Source organism: Pseudophryne corroboree, chromosome 7, assembly GCF_028390025.1.
Source record: "Pseudophryne corroboree isolate aPseCor3 chromosome 7, aPseCor3.hap2, whole genome shotgun sequence".
Classification (NCBI taxonomy): Eukaryota; Metazoa; Chordata; class Amphibia; order Anura; family Myobatrachidae; genus Pseudophryne; species Pseudophryne corroboree.
Window position 1 is genome coordinate 88,519,609 of NC_086450.1, and position 24,795 is coordinate 88,544,403.

Here is a 24,795-nt window from a genome sequence, read left to right on the forward strand (position 1 = left end):
AAAAAATCTGGTCAGATCATTTCAGACGTGCTCATAAATCCTCCTATTTACCAAATGCAATAGGCCCCACTGAGATCTAGTTGTTTGGTCCATGCACCAAGTGAAACAGACCATATTGTTCAAGAATCAGTATAACTGACATGATTGTCCTAGCTGCAAAGTGCTGTATAATAAGACATTTGTTTGATAATAATTCCAGTTACCTAAGCATTATCATACAATTCATATAAAGGACATTTCATGTGATAATATTAGAACGTTTGAAACAGTATGTGACCTTGATATCTATTACATACAACACATATAATATCACTGTATGATGAAGAGGGAATGATCTATGACCTATGAAAGGCATATGTTTTACTCCAACTTGGTGGATCTTGCTTTCATTGATAACGTTAGTAGAAAAAGTTATTTGTCAACAACGTTTTCAACTGAGCAAAAGTTATTAAATGGCAGACTCTTCTCACTATGGATCATTTATAAACCACAATGCTTCTTTATTGGGTAAATGTATGAAGCAGTGATAAGAGTGGAAAAGTGAGCCAGTGGAGAAGTTGGCCATAGCAACCAATCAGCATTGTAGTAACATTTATCATTTGCATACAATAAAATTATACAGAGCAGCTGATTGGTTGCCATGGGCAATTTCTCCACTGGCTCACTTCTCCACTCTTATTACTGCTTCATACATTTACCCATACATCTTCTAGTGCATTGTCTTGTTCACTCATTTCTTGGTCTTTTGAAATACCCCCTACATGAAGGAGAGTACAAGTTAGCATTCTAGAACTCCAAAATAAAATCTTCCGCAATAGTTGGCATGATTATCCATACTCCTGGGAAGTTGAAAGGTAAATCCACGCTCCACATGGTGAAAAGGGACACCACCATGGTGAGTGGGTGCCTCATTCACTAGAGGCTCATAGCTGTGGGGTGGATGGCAATTCTAGAGTTTTTCTGAAGAAGGGAAGAAAAGGATAGCCCAACACTTTGCAAATGACATGGCATGACCCCAAACGTGGCATGACCATGCCAGTTTTATTCAGATTAGTTTATGGGCAATGTGTAGAAGTAAAATGAAATGCAACCTAGTTCTACTAAGTAATAAAGAGAGTGCGGGATATTGTTACTGTCTTATTACATGTGTCTTTTGTTTGTGTTTGAACCCTTTTTTTGTATTGGTCGAAGTGCACCTACAAATTTTATTTACGCAGAAGTGCAAATGCGCCTGGTTATACATATAACTAATCTTAGTGAGTAAAGGTTTGCATGCTCTCCTTATGTTGAGAAGACCTCTGTACATTCACCCTGTACAAGACTTTATTCAGTTTCAATAATCACATTCTGCAAAATGAAATTTTGTTTAATTGGCTAAAGTAGCCTGTGTTGCCTAACATGACAAACTTCAACCTGTCCCACTTGCAACTAAGTATCCCCCCCCCCCCCCCCCCCACACACACACACACCCAACACATTCCCTACTTCCCAGGAGGCATTTATCTATCTATCTATCTATCTATCTATCTATCTATCTATCTATCTATCTATCTATCTATCTCTATCTCTCTGTCTGTCTGTCTGTCTGTCTGTCTGTCTGTCTGTCTATCTATCTATCTATCTATCTATCTATCTATCTATCTATCTATCTATCTATCTTCTTCTATCATAACATTTCTACAAATTGCTTCCCCCATCTATGTTGTTCATGAGTATAATAGAAAACATGTGGAACTCATGATTCTTTGTGTTGATTGTATTACTAACGGTAAAACATATTTTTTATTTCCCCATTGTAGATGACATTTCCATGTATTGTTTATCCCACCCATTGTAGTGCTGCTTCACCTGGTACATATGTGGGTAATTTAATCCACGGAATTGCTGGCTCTGCAGAGATCTTGTTGGCTATATATTGTATTTCATACCAGGGGCGTTTCAACAGAGGAGGGGGCCCGTGTGCACCTCTCTGGGTTGGCCACCTCCTCTGTACGGCGCTGTAGACTTCATCATTGTGCCGGAGTCTAATCCACATTCACAGGTCTACGGAAACATGGCACCTGCCATGATCCGGAGACCAATTTGGCTACCGTGGCAGCGATTTCCACCGTGATTGCACCCGGCGCTGGACTCCGGAAAGGTAAGTTTTAAAATGGGTGCAATGTGTGCGGTGTGGGCACCCCCTGGACTCAGGGGCCTGTGTGCACCGCACACATTGCACCCATTATAGAAACGCCAGTGTTTCATACTTTACGTCTCCCCAAAGTGAAATCATCTCTTTGCGGTTTGCTTATCCCAAGAAGAATACTTCACCTAGTACTTTCATGAGTGGTATGAGCCCACAGAGTGTTTATGGGGTGTAGTACGGGTGACCGGCGGTCTCCTGACCACCGGTCACCTTACCGACGCCGGGATCCCGGCAGCATACCGACGCCGGGTTCCCGGCGGGGAGGGGCGAGTGCAGCAAGCCCCTTGCGGGCTCGCTGCGCTCGCCACGCTGCGGGCTCGGTGGCGACCTGCGGTCGCCACGGGTTCTATTCCCACTCTATGGGTGTCGTGGACACCCACGAGTGGAAATAGTCCCTGTTGGTCGGCATGCCGACCATCGGGATAGTGAGCCGTCGGGCTCACGGAGGAGGTCATGTGACTGTCGGTCAGCCGACCGGCGGTCACATGACTACCACCCTGTTTATGTGGGGATCTTGAGAGTACATTGCATTTGATATTCAGTATTCAGTAACTAGGTGGCTGCCTCTTTTGTAATGTGGGTTATTTCCTGCAAATATAAAGTGCTTTGAGTCCTTTTGGAGAAAAATGCTATATAAACATTATTACTTTTACCAATACTATTATTATTATTATTATTATTATTATTATTATTTTTACTACTAAGAGTAAAATTGACCATATTGGGTCTGAGTAAAGGGTGGTACACTAATGCCACTGCTACTGCATCTCTCTATGCAGATAAAAAATATGCAAATGTTGCAGCCTCCAGGATTTGTATGGAAAGGCCCACTGGAGGGGTTGCAAATCCAAGCAACTGCAAAGACACAGTGGGGGTCATTCCGAGTTGATCGCTAGCTGCATTCGTTCGCTGTGCAGCGAATAGGCAAAAAACTGCACTTCTACACATGCGTATGCGGTGCAATGCGCACTCGCATCGTACTATTGCAACGATCGATGTAGTTTCACACAAGGTCTACCGAAGCTTTTCAATCGCACTGTTGGCCGCAGAGTGATTGACAGGAAGAGGGCGTTTCTGGGTGTCAACTGACCGTTTTCAGGGAGTGTTTGGAAAAACTCGGGCGTGCCAGGAAAAATGCAGGCATGGCTGGGCGAACGCAGGGCGTGTTCGTGATGTCAAAACAGGAACTGAACAGTCTGAAGTGATCGCAAGCGCTGAGTAGGTATAGAGCTACTCTAAAACTGCACAAAAAAAGTTTGCCGCCGCTCTGCGATCCTTTCGTTCGCACTTCTGCTAAGCTAAAATACACTCCGAGTGGGAGGCGGCATAGCATTTGCACGGCTGCAAAAAACTGCTAGCGAGCGAACAACTCGGAATGACCCCCTGTATCAGATGCAGGGCAGTCGATTATCAACCTTCAGAGTACCTCTATGGAACTAAGGGGGTAATTAAGACCTGATCGTAGCAGCAAACTTGTTAGCAGTTGGGCAAAACCATGTGCACTGCAGGGGGCCAGATATAACAATTACAGAGAGAGTTAGATTTGGGTGGATTATTTTGTTTCTGTGCAGGGTAAATACTGGCTGCTCTATTTTTACACTGCAATTTAGATTTCAGTTTTAACACACCCCACCCAAACCTAACTCTCTCTGCACATGTTATATCTGGACCCCCCACCCCGCTGCAGTCCACATGGTTTTGCCCAACTGCTAACAAATTTGCTGCTACGATCAGGTCCGAATTACCCCCTAAGACAATGGCGCAAGTGAATCTGTGTACAAGATGCAGTCGCTGACTCGGTCACACCTATAAAATAGCCATGACATGTCACGTTTTTGTAACCACCCTCCCTTTACCACCCACAAACAGTCTCTGTCAATCAGTCCACGTCCAGCCACATGTACAGTAATAAACCATCGGCCAACGGGGTAACTATCGGAATAGCCTTTATATATATATATATATATATATGCACAGAAAGTCCCGGCACTCCTCTGTAAAGGTGTAGAAGCTGCGGTGCCCTCCCAGAGGTATTACCTCATATACATGTGGAAAGAATAGAGGCGGCACTCACGCAGACTTTTGCAGGTAAAAAAGGTCAGTTTAATGTACCAAATTACCTGCAAAAGTCTGCGTGAGTGCCGCCTCTATTCTTTCCACATATATATATATATATATATATATACATACACATACACATGGTGTATAAGGTATTGGTGGGGCTGCATATGATGGGAATGGTGGACCAGAATAATGTGCTGGATAATTGGGTTTGCCTTGCTGAAATACACAATATTAATGCTTGCACTAATTATGTCTTAACTCCTATATCCAATATTGGGTGATTCTGAATGGTAAAGTACATAGGGGTCATGAGTGCAGCATGCTGGTGTTGTAATCACGATAAAATGGTTGTGGTACATTTTGGGAGCGTGTTCCCTCCTTTTTACACACACACACACACACACACACACACACACACACACACACACACACACACACACACACACACACACACACACACACCTGGACTGTCCCACAGTAATTGGGATCATTGTGAGGTATGTACACTTTATCACAATACAATATGTGTGGCATACTCAGTTGTTATTATTATTATTATTATTATCCTTTATTTATATGACGCCACAAGGCTTCCGCAGCACCCAATTACAGAGAACATATGCACATAATCAAAACAGGAAAACAGTGACTCATGGTTGAAGACAATATAGGACAAGTACAGGGTAACTAAGAATAACTGCATCAGTAGACGACACTGAGATAAGTATCAAGGTGGCTGAAAACTGCATGATTTGGGCAGTTGAGGATTATTAAAGGGAAAAGGGCCCTACTCGTGAGAGCTTACATTCTAAAGGGGAGGGGAAGACCGACAGGGGTGACACAAATGGGGTAGACCGAGCGTGGGACAGAGGGTTAGGATGAGATTTGGCTGGGTATGGTAAAGAAGTGGGTCTTAAGAGCCCGTTTGAAGTTCTGTAGAGAGGTGGAGAATTCCAGAGTAAGGGAGCAGCACATGAAAAATCTTGGAGATAGGAGTGGGAGGAAGTAATCAGAAGACAGGAGAGCCGGCGTGCATTAGCAGAGCGAAGAGGATGGGTGGGAGAGTAAAGGGAGATAAGGTCAGAGATGTAAATGGGAGAGGAGTGGCTGACTGCTTTGTAATAGCCCTTTTCCACTAGTAGCACGGGTCGGTTCCGGTATGAATGGTCGACCATGTTATGGTCGACAGTCATTAGGTCGACCACTATTGGTCGACATTGACATGGTCGACATGGACACATGGTCGACACATGAAAATGGTAGACACATGAAAGGTCGACATGCGTTTTTTAACTTTTTTTGGTGTCGTTTTCTTCGTAGAGTGACCATGAACCCCAATTAGTGCACCGCGTCCCCTCGCATGGCTCGCTTCGCTCACCATGCTTCGGGCATGGTGCCTTCGCTTCGCTCGGCACAGATTACCGTTCCAATCGTAGTCCACTAGGATCGTAAAGTATGGAAAAGTTCCCCAAAAGAAAAAAAAGTTAAAAAACTCATGTCGACCTTTTCATGTGTCGACCATTTTCATGTGTCGACCATGTGTCCATGTCGACCATGTCAATGTCGACCAATAGTGGTCGACCTAATGACTGTCAACCATAACATGGTCGACCATCTGAACGGATACCGCACGGGTCGCAGCCGTGTCACCTGACACGGCTGCGACCCGTGCTACAGCCCCCTTTCAGACAGCGCTCCCCAACCCGGCATATTGCCGGGTTGGTGACGCTGCTAGTGACGCGGCAGGGGCGTCACTGGGAGATCACATGATCTCCCAGCGCCGCCCTCCCATACACTGTGAACGGGAGCCGTGTCGCATCGACACGGCTCCCATTCACACTAGACAGCTAGCCGGGTTGAACACGTGTTCAACCCGGCTAGCTACCCGGGTAGGATTCCTGGATCACTTGATCCGGGAATTTGCAGGGGGACCCTTTTCCACTAGGGAAAAACACGGGTAAATGCGCGCCCCCGTGCATTTACCCGTGTTTTAAGGACTAGTGGAAAAGGGGTATAAGTGAGTGTGAGAAGTTTGAATTGGATTCTGAAAGGGAAGAAAAGAAAAGACAGTGAAGGGCGTGTAGGAGAGGGGAGGAGGATGTAGCGCGTTTGGTGAGAAAGATGAGCCGGGCAGCAGCACTGAGGATAGATTGGATTGGAGAGAGGTAATTGTCAGGGAGGTCAGTTAGGAGGAGATTACAGTAATCCAGTCTGGAAATAATCAGTGAGTGGATAATGGTCTTGGTGGCATCCTGTATGAGAAAGGGTCTGATCCTGGAAATGTTTTTGAGATGAAAGTGACAGGTTTGTGAGAGGTGCTGAATGTGTTGTTTGAAGGAGAGGGAGGAGTCAAGGATTATGCCAAGACAGCGTACTTGGGGGCTAGAGGAAATAGTCATGCCGTCAATGGTTAATGAGATTGTGGGAGGTGAGGTTGTGCGGGAGGGTGGGAGGAGGATCAGCTCTGTCTTGGACATGTTGAGTTTAAGAAAGCGCTGGGACATCCAGGAAGAGATAGCAGAGAGACAGTTGGGGATACGAGTGAGGAGAGCTGTGGAGAGATCAAGGGAGGAAAGATAGATTTGAGTGTCATTAGAAAAGAGGTGATATTGGAAGTTAAAAGAACTAATGAGTTCACCTAAAGAGGACGTATAGAGAGAGAAAAGGAGAGAACCAAGAACAGAACCTTGGGGGACACCAACAGTTAGTGAAAGTGGGAGGAGGTAGCGTCATAAGAGGAGACAGAGAAGGAACGATCAGAGAGGTAGGAGGACAGCCAGGAGAGGACAGTGTCACACAGACCAAGAGAGTGAAGGATTTGCAGAAGGAGAGGGTGGTCCACAGTGTCAAAAGCAGCAGAGAGGTCAAGAAGAATAAACAGAGAGTAGTGGTCCTTAGATTTGGCAGCATGGAGGACATTGCAGACTTTTGTGAGGGCAGTTTCAGTGGAGTGGAGAGAACAGAAACCAGACTGGAATGGGTCAAGCAGTGAGTGGGAGGAAAGAAAGGCAGTGAAGCGATTATAGACATACGCTCAAGGAGTTTGGAGGCAAAAAGGGAGGAAAGAGATGGGTCGATAGTTGGAGCGGGTGTTTGGATCAAGGGTAGGTTTTTTAAGAATAGGGGAGACAAGAGCATGCTTGAAGGTAGAGGGGACAGTGCCTGATGAGAGGGAGAGATTGAGAAGGTGGGCAAGATGGGAACAGGCAGAAGAAGAGAGGTAGCGGAGGAGGTGGGAGGGAATAGGGTCAAGTGGGGAGGTGGTGGTGGGGGTGGAATGCGTGAGACCCATGACTTCCTCACCAAATACATGGGAGAAAGATGTCAGAGGTGTGAGGGAAGGGGAGGGGTGGCAAGGGATGGGTGGTAGCTGCTTGCTGGTCTGGTGGGATGTGATGTACTGACATATGGAGTCCATCTTGGATGTAAAATAAGTGGCTAAGTCAAGAGCAGACAATGAGGAAGGGAGAGGAGGTGGTGGTGGGCAGAGGAGGGAGTTCACAGTGGCAAAGAGGCGCCAGGGGTTGGAAGACTGGGTAGAGATGAGAATTTTGAAGTATTATTAACAGTTTATTATATAGCGCAGCAAATTCCGTTGCGCTTTACAATTTGAAATAACAATAACAAAATGGGTGATAACAAACAGTCATAGAGGTAGGAAGTATGATTGTTTAGCGAGGGAAAGGGCAGTACTGAAGGATGAGAGCATAGTTTTTAGCTATACAATCTGCCCTACTTAGCAAGGTGCACCAGTGATTTTGTTTTGGGTTTTATTGTGCCACACCAAAAATTTTCTTGTTATAGTGTGCAGTGTGCAGCATACTAAATTACAGCTATCTTTCACCAATAAACAGCATGCATTTCACTCTGACCTACTTTGTCGGGAATATCAATTCCCCTGTGTTATGTTTAATGCCATGCTGCTATGGTTATCCTATAATATTTGAGAAAAAGTACTTAAAAAAAAAAAAAAAACTATAATCAAGTTCAGTGTGAGTCATGATGGGAACATGTGTGTTAGATGCTTAGTTGTGGGATCAAGCATCTAGTATCATCTGAAATATATATATATATATATATATATATATATATATATATGTATGTATGTATGTATATATATATAGTGTATGCGGTGCACCCGGGCGACCTACACTGCACACCCTGCACCCGTGTTTTTCAGTACTTACCCTCCTGAGTCCAGCGTCGGCAGCAGTAGTGCTGCAGAAATCACCAGGAAAATGGTGTTGCGGACATTTTACCAGGTGTTTCAGCATGTACACTACAGAAATCACTGGGAAAAGGGCCACCACGCAATTTGAAATCGCACCTGAACTGCCAAAGTGATTACCATGCGATCATGCGATAGATCGCATGGTAATCACGTGATGGGCATGTCACCGCCGAGTGGGAGTGGCCTCTGGCCACTCCCAGTTGGTGCCCATCGCACATCGCAGTGCGATATATCTCATGTGGGCCTAAAACCACATGCGATCGCACTGCGATGCGAGAAATATTAAGTGCAGCACATAATATCTTGAGATGCGATATTCGACCGGCGTGCCCGCGCATCGCTTCTCAAGGTACCTAAAATGTGCATACAATACTTTGATTTCTCTCACAGATGTGGTTGAAATCAAAGGATAGCACAGATTATCTCATAAGTGTATGGGCACCATTAGAGAAACTTCAAAGATATGTAAGTGAAGGGTGCACTTGTTGACCTCAGACACCTCCCATGCCAATGGGATATGCCAGTGCCATACTTCCTAACTGGAAGTTCCACTTGACATTTGAGGTTCTTGTGTGAAGGTCCAGGACTATGAGCATCTGTATACATTCTGTACAAGCAAAAAATGAACATTTATCTCGAACTTACTGTTTTTCTATCACATTACTAGAGGTAGCAGGAGGAAGTGCAGTATAACACCCTGCCAGGGCTCTGCCCACAGATACATAGAATAGGCTTGAAGATATGCAAATAAGTGGACATTTTATTAATGAGAGGTCTGTGCAAATAGGAGATCAACACAATGAGGTATATCTTTGCAATGGAAGGACTGAGAATTGTGGACAGTGTGCAATTAATTACTTCTGCAATGAGGACAGGGTCTGTGCAATTGGAGGACTGAGAATTGGGGACTATGGGGGTCATTCCGAGTTGTTCGCTCATTGCCGATTTTCGCAAAGGAGCGATTAAGGCAAAAATGCGCATGCGCATGGTATGCAGTGCGCATGCACTAAGTAATCTACTAAGCACAAAACTTAGTAGATTTACTCACGTCCGAACGAAGAATTTTCATCATTGAAGTGATCGGAGTGTGATTGACAGGAAGTGGGTGTTTCTGGGCGGAAACTGACCGTTTTCTGGGAGTGTGCGGAAAAACGCAGGCGTGCCAGGATAAAACGCAGGAGTGTCTGGAGAAATGGGGGAGTGGCTGGCCGAACGCAGGGCGTGTTTGTGACGTCAAACCAGGAATGAAATGGGCTGAGCTGAACGCAGTGTAGGAGTAAGTCTCGAGCTACTCAGAAACGGCTAAGAATTATTTATTTGCAATTCTGCTAATCTTTCGTTCGCAATTCTGCTAAGCTAAGATACACTCCTAGAGGGCGGCGGCCTAGCGTGTGCAATGCTGCTAAAAGCAGCTAGCGAGCGAACAACTCGGAATGAGGGCCTATGTGTAACTAGTCATTTGTGCAATGGGGACATGGTCTATGCACTGGGAGGACTGAAAATTTGGGACCATGTGCAATGTGTCACTAGAGAAATGGGGTCAGGGTCTGTGCAATGGGATTTCTGAGAATTATGGAGAATGTGCACGGTGGAGACGCAGCAGACAATGGTAAGTACTACAAAAATGCAGTACAAAGCCCTAAAACTGGGGTTTGACTGCATTTTCACATTAGTACATCCCACCCACAGTCTGTAATGAGAGGACTGATAATTGGGGACCATGTGCAATAAGTCACTTGGACAATAAGGACAGGGCCTGTGCAATAGGAGGACTAAGAATGGGGGACAATTCCAAGGGGTCAATTGGACAATAGGATCTGTGCAACGGGAAGACTAAGACTTGTGGACAATGGTGGTCATTCCGAGTTGATCGCTCACTAGCAGTTTTTAGCAGCCGTGCAAATGCTAGGCCGCCTCCCACTGGGAGTGTATTTTAGCGTGGCAGAAGTGCGAACGAAAGGATCGCAGAGCGGCTACAAAATAATTTTGTTCAGTTTCAGAGTACCTCCAGACCTACTCAGCGCTTGCACTCACTTCAGACCATTCAGTTCCTGTTTTGATGTCACGAACACGCCCTGCGTTCGCCCAGCCACGCCTGCATTTTTCCTGGCACGCCTGTGTTTTTACGAACACTCCCTGAAAACGGTCAGTTGACACCCAGAAACGCCCTCTTCCTGTCAATCACTCTGCGGCCAGCAGTGCGACTGAAATGCTTTGCTAGACCTTGTGTGAAATGACATTGTTCGTTGTAATAGTACGTCGCGCGTGCGCATTGCGCCGCATACGGATGCACAGAAATGCCGATTTTTTTTGCCTGATCACTGCACAGCGACCGAAAGCAGCTAGCGATAAACTCAGAATGACCCCCAATGTGTAATGAGTCACTTGAGCAATGGGGATAGGGTCTGTGCCACTGGCGTATCTATAATGGGTGCAGTGTGTGCGGTGTACACCGGCCCCTGGGTCCAGAGGGGGCCCACACTGCACACACTGCACCCATTTCTTCTGTACTTACCTTTCTGGCATCCATCAGTGGCTGTGTGTGGGCCCCTCCTCTCCTGTAGCCGTCACCGCCGCTGCTAGTGCACTGAGCGCTAGAGACTCTGGGACAGTGCCAGAGTCTACAGAGCATGCGCAGGACTTCAGAAAAATGGCGCAGCGCACTGTGCCAGAGTCTCAGCACTGACAGCGGCGGTGACGGCTACAGGAGAGGAGAGGGCCCACACACGGAGTCTGCACACGGGTCCCCTCCTCTCTAGAAATGCAGCTGGTCTGTGTAATGGGATTACTGAGAATTGGGCCTAATTCATAATTGCAAATGCAATTGTGATTTTCTAGGCTACAGAACTGCTAATGTTAGCAAGTGAAGTTGCCACCCTGAAATGAAGAGACGCCCACCAGAACCATTGCAAACTCATTAGCATTTGAGCACACATTCACAACCTATATGCAAAAATGAGGAACATCGGGCCTAAGGGTTGGTCTATGGCTATGCAGACTGGACACAGCAGTAGCAACTCAGTCGCCACATTATTGCATGTACGAGCTCACAGCCATCAGCAGATACATGCCCCAAAAATAGCCATGACACGTCTGCGTTTTCCCAACCACTCCACATACACTCCCCATTAACACCATCAAATGGTCACTTCCTGTCAATCACTTCTCCATGAAATCCTCATTGAGAGTGAAATTGCAGTGGCACCTTCATGCACTGCGAACACAGTACATGCGCAGTCTGCTGATACGCGCTCTGCTGCATGATAATCGCCCATTGTGTACAAACCTTGAATGTGCAAAGAGTCACTTGTGCAATGGGGAAGGGGTCTGTGCATGCGAATGCAGAATAGGGACCATGTGCAAAGAGTCACTTGTGCAACGAGGACTGAGTACGGAATGTACCAATCTGCTGCAGAACATCCCGCCACACCGCGCTGACATTAATCGCATGTGTACTAACATATGTGATTAGTGCAGGCCCGCCATCAAGGGGGGTCGGTGGGGACTCCAGTCACGGGCCCGGACTGAGATGGGGCCCGCGTGGCAGCATTCAAGTTCGGGGCCATGTCATCTGCCTGCTTGCGCACCTGCAGCCTCAGAAGGACAGAGCCGCGGTGCTATTCTTACTACAATGCTGGCCGTGAGCCAATCGGAGCACACGGACTGGCAGCCAATCAGGAGCTGCCAAATTCGGCAGCAGCTCCTGATTGGCTGCCGGTCCGTGAGCTCCGATTGGCTCGCGGCTGGCTCTGAGTCTCTAGTAAGATCAAGTATAGCGCCGCGTCTCCGTCCTCTGTTCACCCGCGCTATTGCTGACTGTCGGTGGCCATGTCCCTGATTATCACTGCATCCTCCCGGGCCCACTCAAAATGTAAGTTTAGGGAATGCAGGGGGGCAGGGGGGCAGGGGGGGGGGGGCAATGGGGCAGTGTTTGTGGTGAGAGGGTGGGGGCCCTGCTTCATTTGTCAGTCTCGGGCCCCATCATTTCTGATGGCAGCCCTGGATCAGTGTTGCGGAGAACAGCTCTTGTGATCAGAGCTGTCCTTCGTTATGTGTTGTGGCTGCTAGACTTATGGGTGTATGACCTGAGAGTCCATCTGCACATGCACAGACCAGCAGAAGCCGCGGGCAATGCTGGTAGGGTTCCATGACAGAACCCTCTCCACATCACATTGCAGAAGATGGTCCATAGGCTTCTACAAAAGCTGCCATTACCTGGCATGGTTGAGACGCAGCAGACAGTGGTAAGTACTACAAAAATGTAGTATAAAACCCTAAAACTGGGGTTTGACTGCATTTTCACATTAGTACATCCCACCCACAGTCTGTAATGAGAGAACTGATAATTGGGGACCATGTGCAATAAGTCACTTGGACAATAAGGACAGGGCCTGTGCAATAGGAGGACTAAGAATTGGGGACAATGTCCAAGGGGTCAATTGGGCAATAAGATCTGTGCAATGGGAAGACTGAGAATTGGGGACAATGTGCAATGAGTCACTTGGGTAATGAGGATGGGGTCTGTGCAATGAGTCACTTGGGTAATGAGGATGGGGTCTGTGCAATGGGAGGACTAAGAACTGGAGATAATATACAATGAGCCACTTGTGTGATGGGAATGGGATCTAAGCAATGGGGTGACTGAGAATTGGGGAGAATGTGCAATTAATGACTTGTACAAGAAGGTTCAGATCTCTGCAATAGGATCCAGGAAGGATAGAATTTAATAATTCTGTGTTATGGCTGGAATAATGGCTGGTATAGTAATGTGCAGAAGATCCAGCTCTTGTCACCTCTGTAACATTAGTGTTCCAAACAATGGTACTACTTGTTAGAAAAGCTGGAGTGCTATAAAAATTACAAAAATGAAGACAAAAGTGCTGTAGTGTTCATCAATGTCAGTCCTTAGTCCTCCCATAGCAACCACACATTTGCTTTTAGTTTCTGTACACCAAAAGGGGAAATTTGGCAGCTTATGAACATTGCTATGGTTTGTGTAAGATAGATATATAGATAGATAGATAGATAGATAGATAGATAGATAGATAGATAGATAGATAGATAGATAGATAGAGAATGAGATAACAAGAGAGAGAGAGAGATATGAGAGAGTAATATATCTATAAATGATGGATGGATAGATAGATAGATAGATAGATAGATAGATAGATAGATAGATAGATAGATAGATAGATAGATAGATAGATAGATAGATTCAGAGAGAGAGAGAGAGAGAGAGAGAGAGAGAGAGAGAGAGAGAATTAGATAACGAGAGATAGAGATATGAGTGTAATATATCTATAAATTATGGATAGATAGATAGATAGATAGATAGATAGATAGATAGATAGATAGATAGATAGATAGATAGATTCAGAGAGAGAGAGAGAGAGAGAGAGAGAGAATTAGATAACGAGAGATAGAGAGAGATATGAGTGTAATATATATATAAATTATAGATAGATAGATAGATAGATAGATAGATAGATAGATAGATAGATAGATAGATAGAGTGTGAGAGAGGGAGATATGAGAGTAACATATCTATTGATAGGTAAAGAGAGAGAGAGAGAGAGAGAGAGTAAAAGAGAGAGGGGGAAGAGTGGGAGAGAGGGAGATATAAGAGTAGTAGTAGAGAGAGAGAGAGAGAGAGAGAGAGAGAGAGAGAGAGAGAGAGAGAGAGAGAGAGAAGAGTAAAGGTTTTGTGCAAACTCTGAATCTTTGATCTATAAAACTAGTGATGTTTTCTGGCAGAGATTCAAACACCTGGTCTACAGGAGAGGATCTGTTTTAGCTTCTCCCTGTCAAGAAGGCAATCCATACCCCCACTGTGGATTGTATGTAAGCTATTACAATATTCTTGATAAGAATTCTTCAATATTATTTGTGTTCTATAAAGGAAATCCTGGTGATCTTACACATCTATGATAGTCAAGAGAGCAGTTACATTTTGAGAATTCCATGATGTCAGCTTCAATCTTGGTGGATTATGTACAGTACAGAGAGCAGCATTTTCGTTTTTGCAAGTCTGATGTATAAAACTCAACTGGTTAGAATCACAATAAAGCCAATAAAACCACCAATCTTAATAGATGCATCAACATAATATTCAGAAATGTCTAACATCAAATGAATCTCTTCTACAATCAAAACGGGGAAAAGAAACGGGGCATTTACATACAGGCATGCCGCATGTTTTATGCTTTGTTGTGTGAAACGCATAAACATGAACTCAGTCTGTAGTATTTTTGAACACATGGGACTCAGCAGTTGCAGAGAAAGCAAATGGAATACACGGAAACGCATTTATAGACACCAACTGCATCTAATGATATTTGTTTAAACGCTGTATGTGTCATATGTCCTTAAAGTGCGGGGGGATAAAGCTACCACCAGCTTTAGGAGCATATGACAAATAATTCACTAATTATAATAATATTATACAAGGCACAATTAATATCAGGAGTTAACCTGATTCAAATTCGATATAATAGTGACATTTGGACACTGTTATCTGCAGTGTTTGCCATTTTTACAAGGGCTGCCATTTGTAATGTTGCTGCCTGAGCTGGCATCTGAAATGGCGCCCTCTCCATCCTCTACCCAGACTGACAAAGAAATGCGGATACCAGTTCTCACTAAGCATGCATGAGGTCTATCAGGACATCACAAACGACTTTTGCTGAACTTAAATGTGTTTTTTTAAAAGAGCTCCCATTTTGCTGTCACATGTAACCTGCTGTGAACCCCCTCGAAATTGTTAAACATGCTTACACTATTGTTTCCAACAATGAACTATCTATCTATCTATCTATCTATCTATCTATCTATCTATCTATCCATCCATCCATCCATCAATCATGTATTTATCTTCCTTCCTCCTTTACTATCTATCTATCTATCTATCTATCTATCTATCTATCTATCTATCTATCTATCTATCTATCTATCTATAATGTATTTACCTTCATCCTCTCTCTCGTCTATCTACACTAATCTATTTTATCTATCTATCTATCTATTATGTATTTACCTTCATCCTCTCTCTCATCTATCTATCTATATATCTATCCTAATATATTTAATCTATCTATCTATCTATCTATCTATCTATCTATCTATCATGTATTTGCCTTCCTCCTCTCTCTCTCTCTCTCTCTCTCTCTCTCTCTCTCTCTCTCTCTCTCTCATGTATTTACATTCATCCTATCTCTTATCTATCTATCTATCTATCTATCTATCTGTCTATCTATCATGTATACTATCTAATATCCATGTCATTTGTAGTCCATTGAAATGCCTCTAATAAATGTCTCCCTCAAATTTGTATTGTTTACCTATAACATATCTTTATATCATATATCATTATTTTATTTTATTTTATTCTATCTATCTATCTATCTATCTATCTATCTATCATCTATCTATCCATCCATCCATCCATCCATCCATCCATCCATCCATCCATCCATCAATAGTTTGTAAAATTACCATCATCAGTGTTTAGCTATATCCCTGTAAGAACCATTTATTTAATGTAAGTAATGTATTCAATAGGAAAAAAGGAAGTAATTAATTTATGACCAGTGTATAAATGACACTGTAGGAAGGTGATATCATAAACAACTTTTATTGCCCACACTATCACTACACTACAATTGCAGTGTACAGTATGTTACTAGTGAATTCCTTTGTCTGTTTTGTAAAGTCCTTTATTGCTGATTGCACCTCATATACCGGTTACACTCATGTGAAAAGATGCTTCCTTTTTTCCTGAACTTCCCCTGCTTCCTGTGATGCTGCCAGCTGCGTGTTCTGCCGCAGTGCAGAGGGGCAGTAAATACCTTTCACAGCTGTCTGCCAAACAGGGCTGAAATACTTTCTTTGTTCTGCTTTCTGTCCTGCAGCAGAACCTTAACCAGCTAATAACACATTATTATTACAGTACACATACACACCAACACCAAACACAAACATATTGTGCTGACATTGCATTATACAGTAAGCAAAATAAGCGAGGGAAAGATTTATTGGCTGCATAGAGAAAAAGGCATATGCTCATATCATATTACTGGCATGTGAAATGGGAAAGTCAAACATATTTAATAGTCAGCAAATAAACATGGAGAGAGAGAGAGAGAGAGAGAGAGAGAGAGAGAGAGAGAGAGAGAGAGAGAGACAGACACGTATGGAAAGATAGATGGAAAAACAGATAGATGGATAGAACACTTGAATAAACGTTCCCTAAATGGGTGTGTGTGTGTGTGTATGTATGTATGTATGTATGTATGTCTGTCTGTCTCTCTATCTCTCTCTCTATAACACACACACACACACACACACACACACACACACACACACACACATATATATTATACTGGTGATGGTGATATATGCAATTTCAGATTTACGCTGTGAGCAAGTGTGAGTACAGATGGATAGATAGATAGATAGATAGATAGATAGATAGATAGATAGATAGATAGATAGATAGATAGATAGATCGATCGATCGACTTCAGTACTAAAAAAAAAAGAAGCAAATTGACCATAAAACAGAATCCGAGAAGTAACTCCGTATAATAAATTGATAACATAAGCTTTGTACTTTCATTTCTTTTCAAACTGAGATAGTCTCGCCGCACACATCTGCATTTTTCAGTCTTGGGTTAACCAGACGTGTCTAGACTTTGACAATTCAATATGGAGAAAGCTTTTTATGTTGATCGTGTATCCTATCTTGCATCAAGTGCACACAGAACCATAAAAAATGTAAAGCTTGTTTAATGACGTGTTTTTTATTTAAACTTCAAAATTTCTGGTTAAAAACATTTAAATAATGCTACACATATACACAGCAATGCCACAAGTAATGTACAGCACCAAAATATCACTTTATAACCAGAAGTATTTGAGGGGTTTATCTTTATAATGTAACATGAATTAAGGAGACTGCAATTGAAAGAATTTGAGATCTAAATACTCTATTCATTCCATTAAAACTCAACAATATCTTTGCAACAAAACGAGTGTATAAATGAGTGGAAAAAATCCACTGTGCAAATAAAATGTTTCTACACTACTTTCTGGTCACATATATTCAACGAATTGATTGTATCACAATGTATGTAGGTATATAGATAGACTTAATATCTAGAACCATTTGCACATTTTACACATGTAATCCCATCATACAGGAGATGTTAACAGGCAAATCCCTTGCCTTGTTGAATCATATCAATATGTTTAGCAACAGAGCAATTATACCCAATAATCACTATAGACTAAAACCTAAGAGAAAATAAAATCTCAACTGGTTAATTGCAAAAGGTGTTCTATAAACAAGTGACAATTTAGGTCAAAATGACAAAAATAATTCTGACTGTTTATTGCTGTACCTATGCGAACCGTGCAGTATAAATCCAACCAATGTGCATTAGTGTTTATTTAACTGGTCTGTCTGTGGAAAGCTCTGATCTAACTACATACAAATGTTCAGTACATATGACCTATTTACATTATAAAAGGAAAATATATGAGAGGCATACTGTCGCTGTACATAAACCAGTAGCATTTTTTTAGCAGATGGATGTAGGAATTCTAGAATAATACCATACGCCACTTACCCTTGTTGACCATATGTAGGAAGGCACGGAATGGGTTGAAGCTGTAATCCATTTGGCATTTTAGTGATAACCAGAAAGAAATATAAAGGAAAGAAGAAGAAGAAAAAAAAAAAAAAGAGACAACTAGTCAAAGATGTTGTGAAACCTTTTCCAGATTCCCCTCTGTCTCTTCAGTAGAGAACTTCCTCAGTGGGAAGGAGAGTCAGACTGATCGCTTAATGGTGCTTGTGACTTTGGGAAGGGAACAGCAGGAAAGAAAGAAAGAGAAAAAAAAAAGAAAGAAAGAAAACAAGCGGCATCAGGAATCGAGAGATATATAAAAAGAAAATTCTGCACAAGATCATAATACTAACTACACCTCATCGGAGACAAAGGTTACAAATAGAAGGTTTGAGACTCTCTAAAGGCAGAATGCAAGCAAAACATCGCCAGGGAACTCAGGCAAAAGGCCATGAAGGATATCACAGCCTCCATGTGACCAGCAGCAGCCAATAGAGAACCCAGGGAGGTCATAAAAAGGTCTATTACCAAGTTGTAAATTTTCTTCAAACAAAAAAGGAATTTACTGCAATTCCTTGCGGATTTTTGTTCATATTGCCAACAAGCGCCATTTTCTTGGCTGTTTTAAACCAGTGTTATGGGGCTTTTCTCAGATTAATAGAAATATAAATAAGAGCACTCTGTGGCTAATCCAGAACACGGTGTTTGAGAATAAAATTGTTTAATGTGGGCATAAACACAAGGTATTTAGTGTGTCATTTTCTGTTATCTTTTATTATTATTATTATTATTATTATTATTATTATTAATTCTTCTTTGATCATGTTTAGAAAGTAAATGCATAGTAGACTAAAACATTCTCAGGCACTGACATACTAAATTATTTAGAAAGCCTAATGTAGCTGGTGAAAAAATATTGAAAAATCTGTGCAGTATTTTTTTAGATTTGAACGTGGTTTTGAAGAAAATAATAGCAATACAATCCGAGTAGAAATAATGTAACAATGATTGTTTTTCTTGAGTATCCGCATTATGTGCATTGTATATAGACAAAAATTGTGACTTTTTTCTTCTCAAAAATAAAATAAAAACACTTTAAATGATCTACCTAAAAAAAAAACCAAATCAATATTAATTTAAGATGTTACATGTGCATTACATTTTTCATCATTTTATCTAATATAATGTTTCAAAGATTGAGCTACAAAAACAAGCCGTGGAGTTGGATGAGTTGTGAGAGAAAATAAACAAGTCAATGAATATACAAAAAAAATGTGTTTATTTAATTTTTTATTTACACCTGCAGAATAGTGGGATTACAAACACAACTTGATCATCTGAATATACACTATAGTCCATGGCATGCGTACAAAACACACTTTCTCTCTCACTCTCCTCACCTGCAAATCGTAAATATTTTTTTTAAATGTAAAAAAAGGCAAACATTGTGTGTGTGTGTGTGTGTGTGTGTGTGTGTGTGTGTGTGTGTGTGTGTGTGTACGCAGCTATAGACATTTATTTATATAGACAGAAACACACACACACACACACACACACACACACACACACACACACACACAAACATGGCTGCAGTTAACTTGAATCTACCTATAGGTGTATATTTTTCCATTGGGCACTTATTTGGCAGAGTGCCAGGGCTGCAGTACCAGACGAGGTCAATACTTTAATACAATAATCCAGATTACATAACGGATTTGTCTCTTTGGTGATGAGAAATCACTGCAAGCACCACATACGTAGCACGGAAATGCCCTTCATAAGAGTCTTGCATCATTTGTGGCATTCCTTTGTTCGCGTTAGTGTAATATAATGTTACGGCACACTTTTGGTTTCCTGTTAATGTGTAGTAGCATGTTTGATTATTTGTGCAGTTGAAATCCTGTAATATATACTCGCTAAAATACAGAATGGATGAAAAGAGAATTTTCGTCTTCTTTGTTACTTTCTCTCAGGGGCCCAGATTATATGTCCCCAGCAGTAAAATGAGGCCCATTCACAATGGAGTCACTATTAATTCGACGAAAGGCAGTATAAATGCTAAGCACACTTTGCAATGCAGTGTATTATTTCTGTTCATTGTGCTTTATTTTCGTCTACACTTATACACAAATCAATAGGCCTACCGACGAAATTAAATTATATATATTTTTTATATAAACAGTCATTACATATAAACCATGAAACTTGCAGTTTATTACAATTTATGCATCATTATTACTTTTCGATAACAGTTTCCTTACATTATACACTGCATGTGGAAATGGCGACAGATCAATAGATAATCATAGATTTAAAATAATGATAATTTTATTGCAGTTATTTCCACAATACCCCATTTTATTGGTCAGCGAACGCTTGCTTGGCTTATAAAGACTGATGTTACAATTCAATAGGTTTAATGTTGTACATGTATTTAGAAAAAAAATAACGTTTAGTGTAAATCTATACACTGAAAAGACAAAGGCGTCTGAATAATTGTGGAATATCTACTAAGCCACCGTCTTTATATCATATATGAATGATGTACCAATGGATGCATAATAAGCCCTGCAGAAATACAATATGTACAATCGTAATTACAGACGGTCCCACAAACGGATATCAATAAGGGCTTCCATTGTGTGTTTGTGTGTGCACATATATACATATATATGTATGTATATATGCACAAATATGCGTGTGTGTGTGTGTGTGTGTGTGTGTGTGTGTGTGTGTGTGTGTGTGTGTGTGTATTATATATATATATATATATAGATACACACACACACACACACACACACACACACACACACACACATTGGATAGTATGTGATTAATAAATAAAAATAAATACATTGTGGAGATGGCAACAGTGAAAGTAATGCACAGTAACAACTAATACTAATAGTAATAATATAAGAAAGTGAATGTGATAATATCTAAAGAAATGTATTTCTGAAACTGGATAGGTTAAGAAACACTGGCATATTATTGTGAAAAATATTATTCATAAACCACTGTTGCAAAAATATAAAAATACAAATAATTTCATTTCATATTAACCATTAAGCATATTTTAAAAGAAAATCTTAAATCAGTAAAACAATCCTAAATCCATCTAGTGCACGTCACTTTGATTTATAAATCATGTCCATTTTCTATAAATATATATAATTTATTGTAAATATTTTTTATAATTAAAATATCCCTTATATCATCCGAGTCTGTATTTCTATTGGGAAAATGGAGTGACACATTTCCAACATTGTGCTAGACTTTGCATATTTTTTTTTATAGCTATTCGTATATAAAGGAAATCAAAATTAATACCATCTATGCCTTACAGCAAAGGTAATCAGGAAGGCTACATGCAACTCATTAGCTTTTGTGGAACTACAAGTCCAAGCAAGCTGAGCATACTTTAGGCCATGCTGAGAGTTGTAGTTCCACAACTGGAAACCCCACAATTTGTGTATTGCTGCTTCATATTTTAGGTAGTTTTAATCCCTGGTGATTTGTGCAAGTTACTATATACGTGGTTTACACAAAACTAAACTTCCCATACCCCTTAATGGTAGTAGCATATGAGAAGTCTTATAGGAAAGCTAGTTGGTGTCTCCTCCTCTGTCCTCTTCCACAACACTTTCTGTTGTTTTAGCATCTTCTTTTCCCTCTTGAGGGGAGACTGGGAATTTTTCTTTATTATTCTCCTTTTTCCATTTCATTCTTCTGTTCTGAAACCAAATTTTGACCTGTCTTTCCGTGAGTCCTAATGCATGAGAGACCTCAATTCTTCTTTTCCTGGTTAAATAGGGGTTAAAGAGAAATTCCTTCTCCAGCTCTAGTGTTTGGAACCGGCTGTACGTCTGTCTTCCTCTTCTCCTACCAGGAGCTACTAATAAAAGCAAAATTAATACAGAAATTAGGGTCTTGAAAACCTACAGCAGAAGTAATTATAATAACTAAATACTGTTTCTGAAGACATTCAACGTGCCAGAAAAGTAAGAGGGAGCCTGGGCAGCTCATAGAATTTAAACAGTCGTAAAAGATTTTACAGGGATCAGGAGACGCCCAGAATCGTAAATAACTGATAAATAACTTTATACAGAGTACGAGACCCTTACTCCAGTGTTATTAACAGGGCTAAACAAAAACATAAATAACCCCTAAAACTCCAACATTCCACAACACATATAAACAAATGTAAAAAAAAAGTTTATGAGCACTCACAGAATAATATATGCTAGTAAACAAAAACGTTATATTAAGGAATAACAGAGGACACAAATGAAAGAGGGGGAAATAAAAAGAATCTAGAAAATAAAATATAGATAGATAGATAGATAGATAGATAGATAGATAGATAGATAGATAGATAGATAGATAGATAGATAGACTTATCTGACACTAGGAGTTTAAAAAGATTTGAACTATATATATATATATATATATACATACACACACAAATCAGGACTATACTTTAGCAACTGAAGCTCCTGGGAATTTGCATCCTTGCGAGAACACGTGTGTATACACTGTTTGCAAAGTCAGAAAGAAGCTGGGTAACCTTAGTTCATTTTATTAGTGCTATTCTAGCTACATGGTAAGTTAAAAGATTTTACAGCACCCAACCTTGTGGTCTCATCCAGGGGAACATTTGAGAAGCAGAAGAGTTCTGATTTAAGTGCTCTGGATCCTCTCCAATATTACCACTGGACGATTTACAGTCAGGATATTGGACCAGCTCGGCCTCTTGATGTGTCGTAAAAATCTGCTGTCTCTGTAAATTATCGTATCCGTAAAATTTAGTGGGGTCACCATGACACGTAATCCCACAAGGAGCTTGCTGATAGCCTGCGGGGTTCGGGATGGCTGCTGGGTTCCCCGGGTGGTAGAGATCTTGATTGGGGTGCTGGAGACCTGGGCTGGCACTAAAAACCAGAGGGTGTCTGCTGCTAACATCTTGGGCAAAATGACAGTCGTAGTAACCCGGATTTATGGCATCTCCTGCTTTGTATTTGGAGTACAGCGGGTTTACAAAATAGGAACTCATCTGGGTTAGATCAGGAGGCAGCAAAGGGGGGAACAAAAAAACCAGATGAACGCAAAAGTGACTGCCCTTTTCCTACAGCCCCGCAATAGTACTACTCATAGTAAGAATCCCACTGCACTATGTTGATCACTATGGAATAATGAGTCGCACAAATGATTTGCCTCACTGCTTTGGCCATTTCCTAGAAGTCACACAGCACAGAGAGAAAAAAAAAAAAAAAAACTACATATAGTTCAGTGGATCTTTGGCTCTAGTTTGCATTTACCATTCCTGAGGCACCAAACAACCCCCATCGGGGAAGTAGATACAGTCTACAAACCAGTAGGCAGTGTGATTAGCAAGATAGCAGGCGGATGGATACCGGAGTGGTTTCTGCAAATCGACTGGGCGCAGTGACCGCACTACAGAGCACGGGATGCATACGCCATTACTCCAAAGGGCTGCAGATCATTGAGGACTTCTTTTTGTTGCACTAAAAATATCCTGTGTTTGCAAAATGCAGACACTCTCGTTCTATATGTGTGCTTTGTTCTGAAAACCGCTCCCATATTACCTGCAACCATATATGTTGCCTTCAGTTTCCAGATGTTAATTTACGAAAAATATGAAGGACCACATTTGCATATGCAAGTAGAACGGCCATTTACCCTTGACTCGTGGAACGCTTGGTTGGAACTTGCAGGTTTTAATTGATACTAAATGAAATTCATGCCCATGAATACATTTCCCATCATTAACTCTTAAAAGAAAACTAGGAAAGCCTAAATAAGCACGTTAAATAGTGAATTATGCATCAGAGCCAACATGGAAATGATTTACATTCTGTTATTTATTTATCTAATTATTTATCTTTGAAAATGAAATAAATATGTATACACAAATGCTGTTTGGGTTTTGTTAGTTATGTTAATTATACAAATTGTATATTAAAGGTTACGTTTCTGTTGGCTTGTAAGACTTTTTTGTTCAGTACATTGAGTTTATTTGGGTAGAGTTTATCACAAAATCATCTAAGTATCATGACACCGTGACGTAGTTTAAGGCTTTATGACGTCATGAATAACATATTTGCATGTATTTATTAACACTTTCTTATATAGCGCAGCAAATTCCGTTGAGCTTTATAATTGGAAACAACAGTGATAAAACAAAACTGGGTGATAACAGACAGTCATAGAGGTAGGAATGCCCTGCTCGCAAGCTTACAATCTAAGTATCCTATACCATACAAATGGTAACCACAGGTTGCTTCCCCAAACCATCTTGGAACGATATGTTCCAGGATGACTTGACCATGGCATGGGGGTCGCCTCCGCCTGCTGTAAACGTATTGCATACAGTAAGGGATATATATATATATATATATATATATATATATATATATATATATATATATATATATATATTTTTTTTTTTTTTTTTTTTTAAAGAAATAACTGGTTCAGAGTGATTTTGTTTGCTAATATAGATCTTCATTTCTAATAGAAATTGTGTCGTTTTTGTTTTTACAAAATAAAACTGCCCTATTTCAACCTAGTGTGACATCCTAGTGTCCTCACTAGAGTGATCTATAGAAACATTGCTCAAATGGCTAAGTTTCCTGCTATATCTCATATTTTATATATGTATAGATA

At 41.2% G+C, this 24,795-nt stretch overlaps 2 protein-coding genes across 2 annotated transcripts in view; both read right to left on the reverse strand.

The window, feature by feature from the left end:
* Positions 1 to 18,472, reverse strand: part of LOC134944648 (homeobox protein Hox-D4-like) — a 30,928-nt gene extending 12,456 nt beyond the window's left edge. The window contains exon 1 of the mRNA XM_063933400.1: positions 18,109 to 18,472. Within this exon, the coding sequence (XP_063789470.1) occupies positions 18,109 to 18,160 (52 nt within the window). The 5' untranslated portion in view covers positions 18,161 to 18,472. The remainder of the gene's footprint in view (positions 1 to 18,108) is intronic.
* Positions 18,473 to 21,235: 2,763 nt separating this feature from the next.
* Positions 21,236 to 23,444, reverse strand: LOC134944646 (homeobox protein Hox-D8-like). Its single transcript, XM_063933399.1, has 2 exons — positions 22,741 to 23,444; positions 21,236 to 22,003 (listed from the first exon to the last, which is right to left on the reverse strand). Exons 1-2 carry the CDS (start codon positions 23,159 to 23,161, stop codon positions 21,714 to 21,716), a joined length of 711 nt encoding a protein of 236 aa, XP_063789469.1. The 5' UTR covers positions 23,162 to 23,444; the 3' UTR covers positions 21,236 to 21,713.
* Between the last annotated feature and the right edge of the window lie 1,351 nt (positions 23,445 to 24,795).